Source organism: Acinonyx jubatus, chromosome E4 (genome assembly GCF_027475565.1).
Source record: "Acinonyx jubatus isolate Ajub_Pintada_27869175 chromosome E4, VMU_Ajub_asm_v1.0, whole genome shotgun sequence".
NCBI lineage: Eukaryota > Metazoa > Chordata > Mammalia > Carnivora > Felidae > Acinonyx > Acinonyx jubatus.
The window spans coordinates 66,978,387-66,990,426 of NC_069395.1; the positions used below are offsets into that span (position 1 = coordinate 66,978,387).

Here is a 12,040-nt window from a genome sequence, read left to right on the forward strand (position 1 = left end):
TGTGACACGTCACAGGTTTTTCAGAGACTACATAACATGTTGGACAGAAACTGCTGTCATATAACGTCATCATTTATCCACCTGGTAGGACCACAAGTGGGCTCCTGTCACGGGCTGTCCTGAGCAGTCTTGCAGCATGACCGCCGTCCATCTCTGGGTCAACCACGTGATACGCATCCTGTAGGAAATGAAGGCTGGGTCCCTAGGCCCAATCCTGTCCATCTAGGTACCCATGCTCTACTACGTAAGTTGGTGAACAGAAACAGGATGATCCAAATCTTCCAGGAACTCTTGGAGTTCAGTTAAGATGAGCAGCTGATGGCCTGCTCTCCCCTCTGACCACTGCCATGATCAACCTCGGGAAGAGAGGATTCCTCTGACTCCCACCGACAGCGTTGCAGAGGCTGAAGACCTTGTTCACTTTTGTTCAGATGTTGCATTAACTGTCTTAATTTGGATCCTTCGAAAACTGCATGAGAATCCCTTTTTAAACTATCTATTCACATTAGAAATACAGGGACAGCACGCTGGAACCCTTTCAGGTTCTGGAGCCACCAGCCCACCAGCTGATCCCCTCGAGGCCCGTCTGCCCTCACTTTTAGTGCTTGTTGCTAGACTGCCAAATGTCACCCTTTACGTGACTTGCCCAGGGATGATGACTCCCATAGCCCAAGACTTTGTAAAGGAAAATGTCATTGCAGTTGTGCTATGTTTCTGGAATGCTGTTTTGGATACACCTAGCCGATGACGTTGACATATATGTTCTTAAATTATCTAGACATTTTGCTGAATTCACCGCTGGCACACAGATCAGTTAGGAGGCCTGATGATGACCCAGGACAGGGTAAAGAGATTTAGACGGGATGAGGATGGAGAGAGCAAAAGAAGACTGAAAGGTTAGTTCATCACTTTCAGCCCAAGCAACTGGAAAACAAGGGAGGCACCATGTGCTGAGATGGGGAAGGGAAGGAAGAGTGGGGTCTGGGAGACGGAGAACGCTACCTGGGAGGTCTCTGAGACCCGTTAAGTGCACCTACTAAATAGGGAAGCGGATATGTGAGTTCAGGGGGAAAACCAAGGTCAGGGCAAGACAGATGCAGTAATCTAATTTTAAAGATCACCTAAAGGTGTCTTTTAAAATTCTTCTTTTTAAATTCCTTAAACTATCCCCCCCATTTCCTCATTTCAACAGATCATTTAGTAGAAAATTATAAAATACTATTTTAAATGACAACAGACGCTGTTAATCACGAAGCCTGAAATAAAAATGAAGCTTACTGTAAACTAGTTATGAAAATAGAAAAAATTGTAACCATATAAATCACGGATTCTATTTTTATAACAAAACCTAGATGGCAAAGCAAATAGCTCCTAATTGTGTATTTTAAGTATCATATCAAGTTACCGGCAGAGCCATCCCAACATGCTCTTCATTTTACGTGAAACGGAATACAGCAGCTTGATGTTTCTGTTCCTAGAAGGTGTGCTCTGTGTGAGAAGTAGCCCCGCTAAAAAATAAAACACTAATCTCATTTGTCACACAGGCAAACCACTGCCGCTGCTCTCGAATCACCGGGATCACGGTGCCACGGAACGGCGTACCCCGTACCTGCAGCTACACGTAGTTTCTGACCACCTGTCCCCTGCCAGCCTTACTCCCATTTGCACGGACGGTCGACCAACGTCTCCCTTTTCTAATTCCTATTCCTTGCAGATTTACTCACTTGCTTAAAAAATTGGCCCCTCTGGTATTTCAACCTATTTTTGTTTTCAAATAATTTTTGTTTACCTTGAGAGCTAGAAGATTCTCTACTGTGCAGTTCTTATCAAGAGAAACTGACTTTCCAATAATCTGGAGAGCATCCCAGTGCCTTGGCTTCAGACAGGGGTTTCCCAGAGCTATGATAGTAGGCAGCTCTTGTTTAAATTCTGTCACTGATTGCTTAAGATGGGTCACCAGGTCGTTTTTAGGTAAACCTGCAAATAACAACCAATCATACTTTTTAAACCAGAAAACAAGTTTGCTATGTAACATAATTCTAGTTTTGCAGTTATTAGGCTGTACTAAAATAGTGAGTTTTATTAACATCACCCTCCCAGAGGAATCAACTGTGGATTAAAACAAAGAGCAACAGGGGCGGCCTGGGTGGCTCAGTCGGTTAAGCATCAACTTCGGCTCTGGTCATGATCTCACGGTTCGTGAGTGCGAGGCCCGCGTCGGGCTCTGTGCTGACAGCTCGGAGCCTGGAGCCCGCTTCGGATTCCGTGTCTCCCTCTCTCTCTGCCCCTCCCCCAGTCATGCTCTGTCTCTCTCAAGAATGAATAAACATTAAAAAAAAATTAAAAGAAAAAACAAAGAGGAACAGTTATCAGAACTGATGATTAAAGCCCGAGACCAGCAAAGCCAAGTTTTCTTGGCAAATCTGACGCCAGGGCTAGCCAGCTACCACAAAGTTTCCCAGATTTTTACTGACTAGATATACGGACTAGTACACATATACACATTCAAAAGACTGTTACAGGTTTGGGGCTTTTACATTCTGCTCAGTAAGGAGGACCATCAAAGGGCGGGGGTCCCTCACTAGCGTTTCATAAAGAACATATTTAACACTGCAACACAGGCATGTAGGTCAAAGTTCTGCCACAGACCAGGGCCAGTCTGTCCTCTGGCCCTGGCAAACCTTGCCAGACGGGACTCAAAACCTCTGCCGCTGAAGGTTCAAACCTCCTAAAAGAAAAAGACAGGAGACAGAGGCCTAGCCAAAGACGGGGACTCAGAAAACCCAAAAACTACACCTATATGCTTGAATATCCAATCTGTCCAGATGGGGCTTCTTTCAGAAAGCCATGCTGAATGATAAAATGTTTCCAGAGACCTAAAGGAAAAGAGAATAGCTTTGGCTTCTCTAAGGCTACATTTTGGAAAAGAGCAAGATTTTTCTGGGAAACTGTGGATAAGAGAAGCAGTGTCTATTTGCTACTTCACACACCGTTCGCTGGGGCAGAGACGGGACAAGGCGCCGGGAGAGGATTCGCAGAATGAGCGTTCACGTCCCAGCAGTGACACTACGGATGATCTGTCCCCGGCTTTCCTCTTTTCTAAATGTTTCGTGATATTGTTATTATTTCTCATAGAATTCAAACCCGAGCAAGGTCAAGTATTTTTCTGGCGAGGAGGTTGCAGTCTGCAGCGTCCTGAGGGTAAGGGAGGAGCATCAAGAGCGAAGGTGCTCCCTTGCCAGGCGGGTGAGACACTCGCCTTGCGGAGAGGACAGGTCTCACAGAATCGCTGGAACAGGAACATCAGTGTTGGCAAGATTTCAAATTTGAGGATTCGCAGAAGGGAAACCTCTCAAAGGGACTTTTTAGCTATTTCTCCCACTGGCCAAGGGAAGCCGTGGGCGAAAACAGTGAGCATCTGGGTGAACCCTCCGCGTACGGGTGGGCCTCTGTCATCAAAGCCGCGATCGTGGTGAAGCGTCTGCGGTCTGGCCTAGGGAAATGGCTTCTAAAGAATACACAAAATTGTTATTACTCAAAAAAAATTTTTTCCCACCAAATTTTAATCTTTCTCTTCTTCAGGAAACGATTCCGGCCCCTACGCTCCTGTGCTGCCTCTCCAGCCACTAATGGCCAGGCCTTGGGAATAGGCAGAGCGGTTAAGGTCAAGGAACAGTGATCTTCCTGACCCAGAGGCCATGCGGTGTGCGTAATTCTAGGTGGGAAAGCTTGAAATAGATGCCGTTACCTTTCTCTAGCACGGAGATCACATGCATCCATCTTGAAACGTTTCTCTGCATGGATTCTGTGTCGACACTGTGGAGAGGTCTGTTCCTCCACTCCCTAAGGAGCGTTCTCCATTCCTCCTGTGCAGCCCACAGTGTCTTCCTCAAGGTCAGGTCATACTCGATGTCGGCGATCTCCGCACGGACGATCTGCGCGATGTCCTCCATGTTCAGGGAGTGCATGTGGGACTCGGCATCGTCAAAGCAATGCTGGAATTTGGAGTAGGTTCTAGCTTTGTGAGCCAGACCTGCGGCTTCCTCCGTGAGTGTCTGCATCATCTCCATGGCGCTGGCCACACCAGTCTCGGCACAGAGCAGAACAGGAGTTCTGATCTGAAACACGGCCGGAAGACATTCTAAGAGATCATACCCTTCAGGACCCCAACGTGTTTTACTGACAGCAGGTTAGCATGTGACCTAAGCTTTAATAAACAGTCAGCATCCGCAAGGACTGTCCTTAATTTATAATTGTTTGTGTCTATCAGGAGGACTTTTAATTATTATTACCATCGTAGCAATAATTTGTCGTGTTTCTTCCCTCTCTCGGGCACCGTGGAACTTTAAGTAACACATTACCTTACTTACTAAATCTGGACAACAATCCTGAGAGGAGTTAATATTTTTCGCAATTTTTCAGGGAACTTCTAGTTATCAATAATTGTCCCATCGTCAAATGGTAAGTGGCAGTTTCAGGGTATGGCTGGTTCCTGAAGTCATTTTTCTGATTCTGTTTAACTTTGTACAATTTTTTGTTTTAAGATGTTATTTTTTTAGGGGCACCCGGGTGGCTCAGTCAGTTGGGGATCCAACTTCGGCTCAGGTCATGATCTCACAGTTCGTGAGTTTGAGCCCCTCATTGGGCTCTGCGCTGACAGCTCAGAGCTTAGAGCCTGCTTCGCATTCTGTGTCCCCCTCTCTCTCTGTCCCTCTCCGCTCTCTCTCAAAAATACACATTACAAAAAATTTTAAAAGATTTTTTTTTTTTAAGTAATCTCTACACCCAATGCGGGGCCTGAACTCACGACCCAACTGAGATGGCCAGGCACCCCGTAACTCTGTAACTTTGTACTATTTTCAGGGCGCTTGTCACACGCTGCCTTGTATTTGGGTTTGACTACTGCACATGAAATTGTGGGCATTTGCAACACTGACCTCCAAACAAAGAGAAGTAAAGGTCTTCCCTGATTTATTACTTATTAAATTATCAGCTTCTCAAGATGAAGGACAGTTTCATCCACATATTTCTGAACACCTCATGGACCCTTGTACAGAAAATGTAGAATGGAATTGCGTGTGATGTTGTGTTATATGCAGTGTGGTCACCCAGTAAACGTTGAGAACAATCATAACGTAATACGCTGTAAAAAACTACTAAACGGTATTGGTGGTAATGGATAGAGCTTAATATGTACTCTGTAAGAGGGATGCCCGTGTCATGCGTATATAATAAAGTTTTCCTTAGGCGTCTCCCATACTTTCCCATTTGTGAACATTCATCTGTGTTTGTCAATGAGGAACCCCCGGGAGAGGCAGCTGGAGAAAGGGTCTTCCTGGCCCACAGGCGGTCGGTTTCCGCAGCCCCGTCTGCTGCCTTTTCCAACTGAGATCTTCACAGAGGGACCTCAGCCCTCAGGTACGTAAATCGTGTGAAACGTTACAGTTCAAGTCGGAAGGCGGTAAGGAGGCCCCACCCCGTGTGTCTGGTGGAGACAGGTCGGTACCTGCTCAGCTCAGCTCTGCTCACTGGTGCACACGACCTGCAACACAGGCCCCGGTCTCGGTCGGGTGTCCCTCCTTGCACACTTTAACAAATGTGAATTGTGTAAACCGGACACTTGTGTAAGGGCCTGTAACTTTCGAGTACTGTTTATTTAAAATAAGTGCACAGGGGAAGGGACAGAGAAGGAGAGAGAGAATCACAAGCGGGCTCCACACTGTCAGCCCAGAGCCCGATGCGGGGCTCCAACTCACGAGCCCGGAGATCAGGACCCGAGCCAAAGTTAAAGTCAGTCGCCCACCTAAGCCCCCAAGAGCCCCTCAGTCATATCTGAAAGACCGTAGGTGGGATGTGTGCACCAAGCACCTTCGTGAGGAATGTGTTTCACCTTCCTGTGTCTGTGTGAAACAGTACAGATCGCCCGTATCAGTGGAGAAACTGAACAGGCATAATCTCACTGAATGACACTGTGCCCGAGGCACAGTCAGTATGGGACTCACAACTTGGGGTGGTGCTGAGGGCAGAGGGGTGCACACAAGCACGGTCTCTGGAGCCTGGCTCGGACTTGCTGTGTGACCTTCAGCAAGTTACTAGACCTCCTTAAATCTCACTGTTATTTGCAGGCAGGTACAGGCGTAAAGCACGCGGCACACAGCATCTCTGACACTCGGGGAGGGTGTTTATCGGACGCTTTGCTCCTCTGAAGTGACTCAAGTTGCAGCGCTTGTTACCGCCGGCCTGGAATAAGGCCCAGAGAGACTTCACGGGTCTAGCCCTTTGGGCCAGGGGCCTCGTGTGGCAGAACGATGAATCCTACGGAAAAAGTCACCACTGTGCTGTTGTTCGTGGTCTGCATGCGTTCATCACCGAAGACAATGCTAAATGTCAGTTACAGGTTCGTGAAAACAGACATGCAATTTTTCCTCCCATTGAGGTTCACAAGTCACCAACGTGCTGTCTGCGGAGTCTAGGTGAGGAATACTTGGGTTAAATTATTTACCTAAGATTCTGCAGGCAGCAAGTGCCGCTATGCTTATTAGGCCTACGGGAAACTAAGAACCAGCTGATTTTTGATGAAACACACACACTGACCTTGGCCTTCAAGTTGCTGACGTCAACTCGCAGACCCGTGATGTGAGCTTCCAGATTGTCTCTGAATTTAGCAATAGCGGCGTCTTTATTCATCTCCCTTAACTTCATGGAGGTTTTTAGCTGCCCAAACTTGACGAGAAGAATTTTATAGATGGCAATTTGCTCTCCTGAAATCTGGACCTGGTAATACCTTACAACAGAATGCAGCTGAGCAACGACGGAGTGTTCTTTCTCTAACACAGACAATTTTGAGGAAATCCCCTCCAAAAAAGCAAAATGTTCCACAAATTCTTCAATTTCAGTGGGATCGCACTCCATCTTCCTCAGTGAGGTCTCCACAACCTGGATCATTAACACATCAATTGTCATTACAGAAGGATTGTTCACGGTTTTAGAAGACGGATTACTCTTTTAGCATCTGTCACTACCTTACAGAATTATAATTTCACAAGAAAACGAAGACATCATCCAGACATTATTCTAGATAGTGTTTAAACACTGGAGCGTGAGCACGCTCAAATCCTTTCTATTGTTAATAGAGGGAACGTGAGGGTACCTGCATATAAAATAAACGCTAAGATATAAAGGAAGTAATGTTGTGAATAATTCTGTCCCTAAGAAATGAACGCAACAACGATGGGAAGGGTTTGGCCACCACGGGATAACGGGGAATTGCTACCACGTTTGGAGCGTGTACATTCCAGCTCTATATATACGTGATCCCGCTTTGCTCTGATCGCGTGTTGGTTCATTCGGTGTCGTCTTCTCCAGTTTATGCAGGAGGAAATGAGTCTCAGAGGGATTCAATTTTGACCTCACTACAGGCAAAGGTGTAGTGAGTTACAGAGCTATGATTCACCCAAACATGATTCCAAATCCTATTTTTATCCGTTATAAGTATTCATTATAATTATATGCATAACATCAATACTTCTAAGTGTATTTATATCATTCCGTGAAACTTTCAAAATAATTGCATTTCTATACTCACATTACAATTTTTATTTTTGTCTCCTACTTCCAGGCTCTTAATGAATACTCATGCGTGATTTTGGAAGCAATGTCATTTGCATTTTCAATCTCACAGGCTTGAATTAATTGACTGTATGTGTCTAATTTTTCAAGCACTATATTCTCTTTGATCGTCAAATAGATGTTCGTACAAAGCACGCAATACAAAAAAGCTTTTAAAAGAGAAAATCCCTATTACGCCATCACTCAGAGATCACCACTGCTAACCCACCAGCAGTTCACATGAACAGGCTTTACAGAGAGGCTTGTGTCTGAATCCCAGCTCCAGCACTTCCTAACTGTGTGACCCTGAGCAAGTAGCTTTACCTTAATAAACTTGGAGTCTTCATCTATAGTTTTGAGGATAAAACTTCCACATTTGACTGAAAATGTTCAAAACAAAAGACCGAGTAAACACAGCTATCTTGACTTTACCCACAAATCCCATTTAAAGGCCAGAGAAAAGAAACATTTTAAAATGCAGATTTGTATCACAAAGAAAACAGATAATTCCAATTTTGTGCAAGAGAGGGCAGGAAAAGGTGAAATATACCTAAACTTCCTTTATGTCACTAGTAGGACACTGATATCAAAGACCGATAAGGATGGTAAAGGAAAGTCACAGACAAATTTCACTTACGGGAATAGATGCAAAAGTCCTAAAAACAATGCCTGTAGGGGAGCCTGGGTGGCTCAGTCAGTTGAGTGTCCAACTTCAGCTTAGGTCATGATCTCACAGTTTGTGAGTTCAAGCCCCACGTTGGGCTGCAGCCTGGAGCCTGCTTCAGATTCTCTGTCTCCCTCTCTCTCTGCCCCTGCCCCACTCGCGCTCGGTCTCCCTCTCCTTCAAAAGTAAATAAACATTTAAAAAATTTTAAAAAATATAAAGTTCGTGTATGTGCACGTGCACGCTGGCCGCTAAGGCAGTCTGGAGGCAAGAGCGACCTAAGAAAGTCAATTAATGCAACAACCACATTAAAGGCTTAAAGAAAAAACCCTGCATGATTATGTCAATAGATGCAGAATAAGCATTTGATAAAATTCATTTCTGATAAAAATTACTCGTGTCAGATTAGTAACTCTCATCCAGATAGGGGAACTGCTTTAACCACATCAAAGGAAGCTACCCGAAGCCTCAGGAAATAAATAATAAAAACACACCAGGGAGCATGCAGGAGCCAGAGAGAGGATGAACAGAGAGGACTTTCAGAACAGGTTCCTAAACCAATTACAACTCAGAGAGTTTTCTGGAACAAAAAACCCTGATTCTTCCAGCCGCAGAGATGCGGTTTGCGGAGGCTCACGTGTGTCTTAGGGTTGTGTGCCGGAAGCGTTTGAGAGCTTTATGATCGGTACCTGATTTCACTCCTACAACCTCTCCAGGTGAGTGGCCAATATTATCCCCAACTTACAGATAAAGAAACTGAGGTAGGGTGAGAATAAGGATATTAACTACGGTCTTCCACATAGGAAATGGAAAGGCCAAGATTTTTTTTAAAAAATCAGGTGAAGCAAAATTTACATATAAAAGATGCTAACTGAACGTTAGAGTGAGTTTTAACACAGTTATGCACCTGTGTAGTTACCTCCATAATCAAAACATAGAAAGCTTTCACTGCCCTGAGACCCCTCGGGCCCCATCCCAATCTTCTCCTGCCCCTAGCCTCACACAGCCACCTCTGGTTGCTGTGACCACGGGTAAACTCGGACTTGTCACGTGACATACACACGGCGCTGTCCAGCAGGCACTCCTTCGTGTCTGGCTTCTTTCGGTCAACGTATTTTTGAGATTCATCCAAATCGCACATAGGGGGAGTTAAGCTCCTTTTCCCCAGTGAACGCTATGCCCACGCACGAATGTGCCGCCTTTTCTCTGCTCACGTCTTGCGGGGAATCTGGATTCACTACAGGCTGTGGTGTGGTACTTGTGGGCGAGGCTTCTGCGAGTATTTGAGTCAAAGTCTTTGTGTGGACCTGTTTTTATTCCTGTTCGGTAAACGACGTGCCGTGGGACTGCCGGGTCCAGTGGTCGGTGAACACGTCCCCTTATAAGAAAGGGCCACTTTTCCGAAGTGACTGCACCTGCTTCGTTCTCACCAACAACGGCTGGAAGCTCTGGTCCCTCCACGTCCTCCTCAGAACGTGCTATTGTCGGCCTTTTCAATTGTAGCCGTTGAAACGGGAGTGCGGTGGGACCTCCCTGTGGGTTTGACTTCCCTGAGGACGGCGACGCTGCGAACACTTGAATCTGGTGACTGCCTTCTTTTGGGAAGCTGTGTTTGTTACCGGCGGTGGCAAAATAGTGGTCACGATGGTGCCTGCTCTTTCTTGGGGCTGATCCCGTGTGCTAACCAAAGCCACAGCTTCGGGCGAATAGTAGGAAAACTTGGTATCGCGTGCTGTCTCTTCTGTTACTTTCAGTGAAACCCCGGGAGATGACCTCACGCCACACGAAGCTGGGCAGAGACTGAGGGAACCGCAGCTCTGGTAAGAAAATCTTCTTCTGCCTTCTGCACAGAGTCGACTTGAGGATTCTTGAAGTCAAAGGCCGTAGAAATTGAGACAGCTAACCGCTTCTGAGCTCTCAATGAAAGAGGCGGCTTCAGTGGTGGCCTTAGCAGGAGAGGTGACTAGAGCCCTGCCTTAACCGAGCACCCTCACCGAAGGTGGGACTACAGGACTGGCAGAAAGCTCGCCGGCGGACTAGTAAGGGTGTAACTTTCCCCCCAAGTCCATGTTCCAAACAGCGCCACACACAGAACCGTACCTTTAGGGGGGATGGGGAAGTGTGCAGCACAGACAGCAGCTAAATATAAAAAGGTCTCAGGCTTAAAAATCACACCTGGACTTGTATGCAATTAACCAGAAGCAGATAGGGAAAAAGTATTTAAGGAAGAAAGTCCTGGGGCGCCTGGGTGGCTCAGTCGGTTGAGCATCCGAGTTCGGCTCAGGTCATGATCTCATGGCTCATGAGTTCGAGCCCCGCGTCGGGCTCTGTGCTGATGGCTCAGAACCTGGAGCCTGCTTCAGATTCTGTGTCTCCCTCTCTCTCTGCCCCTCCCCCACTTGCACTCTGTCTCTGTCTCAAAAATAAACAAACATTTAAAAAAAAAAAAAGAAAGTCCAAGCCTAATAGTCATCAGTGATGCTTCCTAAGGCCCACCCAGGTGTCCAAACTCATGCCCTTGCCTTAGTTGTTCAGTGCCCAGCAAGCACAACCTCACCAATGCCCGGCTCGGATGGGGCGGGTCACGCAGAATGATACACCCGGAGAGTCATCCTACGGGCACAAGCGGGGCCGCAGGGGACAAGAGATGGAGATTTCCCCCGAGATCTGAGAGGAAGGCTGCCAGACTAAGCACAGAAATTAGTCTACCGAGAAGCAAATTCTTGTCCCTTCTGTCCACCAAGATTTGGTATTAGCTGCAGACCACTAAAGATAGCTACTTCTCCATTTTCTTTTTTTATAGGAGGGAAGTTTTAATTACAGCTACCCTGTCCCTTCACCATCTTACACCGGGCCAGGGGGGCTGCAGCCTGGTCTTTATTTACGGATCACCAGAACACTAAGCGGCCAGGTTGCACTTGATAAGGAGGGCCGGACGTGGCGTGGGGCCCACAGTCACCCCTACCTCTCAGGTGTCCACGAGGAGGGAGCCCCGCTCGCCTAGCCCCCTGGTGTCCCACCGCTTCGCACCCACGTCCTGGGGAAGCCGAGTGACTCCCGCCACGCGGAATGTGGGGGCAGGGAGCGCCAGGCTCAGCACAGGTACCTCCTCTCAGCCAGCCAGCCTGCCCCACAAAGGCCATGTGCTCCCCTCTGCTCACTGCTGGACAAGGCCAGGGGTTGGCCAAAGTTTCCAGGGCAGCCGGTGCCGAGAGGGCTGAGTCTCTCCCTCATTCCGACCTTCAGTTTGGGGAGGGCTAATTTTAAATAAATAGAAGCCATCTTCCCCAAGGTCCACCTTATCAGTCAACAACAAAGGAACTATTTTCATCTCCCTTTGCCTTACCTTGTCTTACTTCTCAGTTGGCTCAGTACCCAGCCGGGTATATTTATTCCCAGAGTGGGAACATTTATTGTGTCCCCTAAACCTGGATACATGGGAAGAAGGGTGCGGACAGCCAAGGTGTCGAGTGCGCAGACGCCGTGAACTGGCAGACCTGACGCTCAAGCCGCCCCTCTCTGGCCTGCCTCCCTCCGCCGCCACGGAAGAGGAGCCTGAGACACGCCCACTGGGCCAGGTCCCTCTGCAGCCAGAGGCGGAGGCGGCACGGGACGTGCAGTCACATGCACCACGCTGCCGCTTCCCCGAATTTCTGCCAAAGTGAGGGCGCGGCGCGAGCAGTCCCCACCACTGGAGCCGAGCGGAAAGAGCCAAGACGCCGAGCTCCTGGCCACGTGCGGCCATCGGACCGGCCTGGGCGACTGGCA

General features: G+C 47.5%; 1 protein-coding gene across 6 annotated transcripts in view; it reads right to left on the bottom strand.

Annotated features, from left to right (window-relative positions):
- The window catches only part of DNAH14 (dynein axonemal heavy chain 14), a 324,348-nt gene that overhangs the window by 221,886 nt on the left and 90,422 nt on the right, over positions 1–12,040 (bottom strand). For all 6 annotated transcript variants that reach the window (XR_008293043.1, XR_008293044.1, XM_053209129.1 and 3 more), the window contains 3 exons: positions 6,595–6,936; positions 3,749–4,118; positions 1,790–1,977 (listed from right to left, as the gene is read on the bottom strand). Coding sequence is in view for 4 of the 6 variants with exons in the window: in XM_053209129.1 (XP_053065104.1) it covers positions 1,790–1,977; positions 3,749–4,118; positions 6,595–6,936 (900 nt within the window). In the remaining 2 variants the exon portion in view is untranslated. The remainder of the gene's footprint in view (positions 1–1,789; positions 1,978–3,748; positions 4,119–6,594; positions 6,937–12,040) is intronic.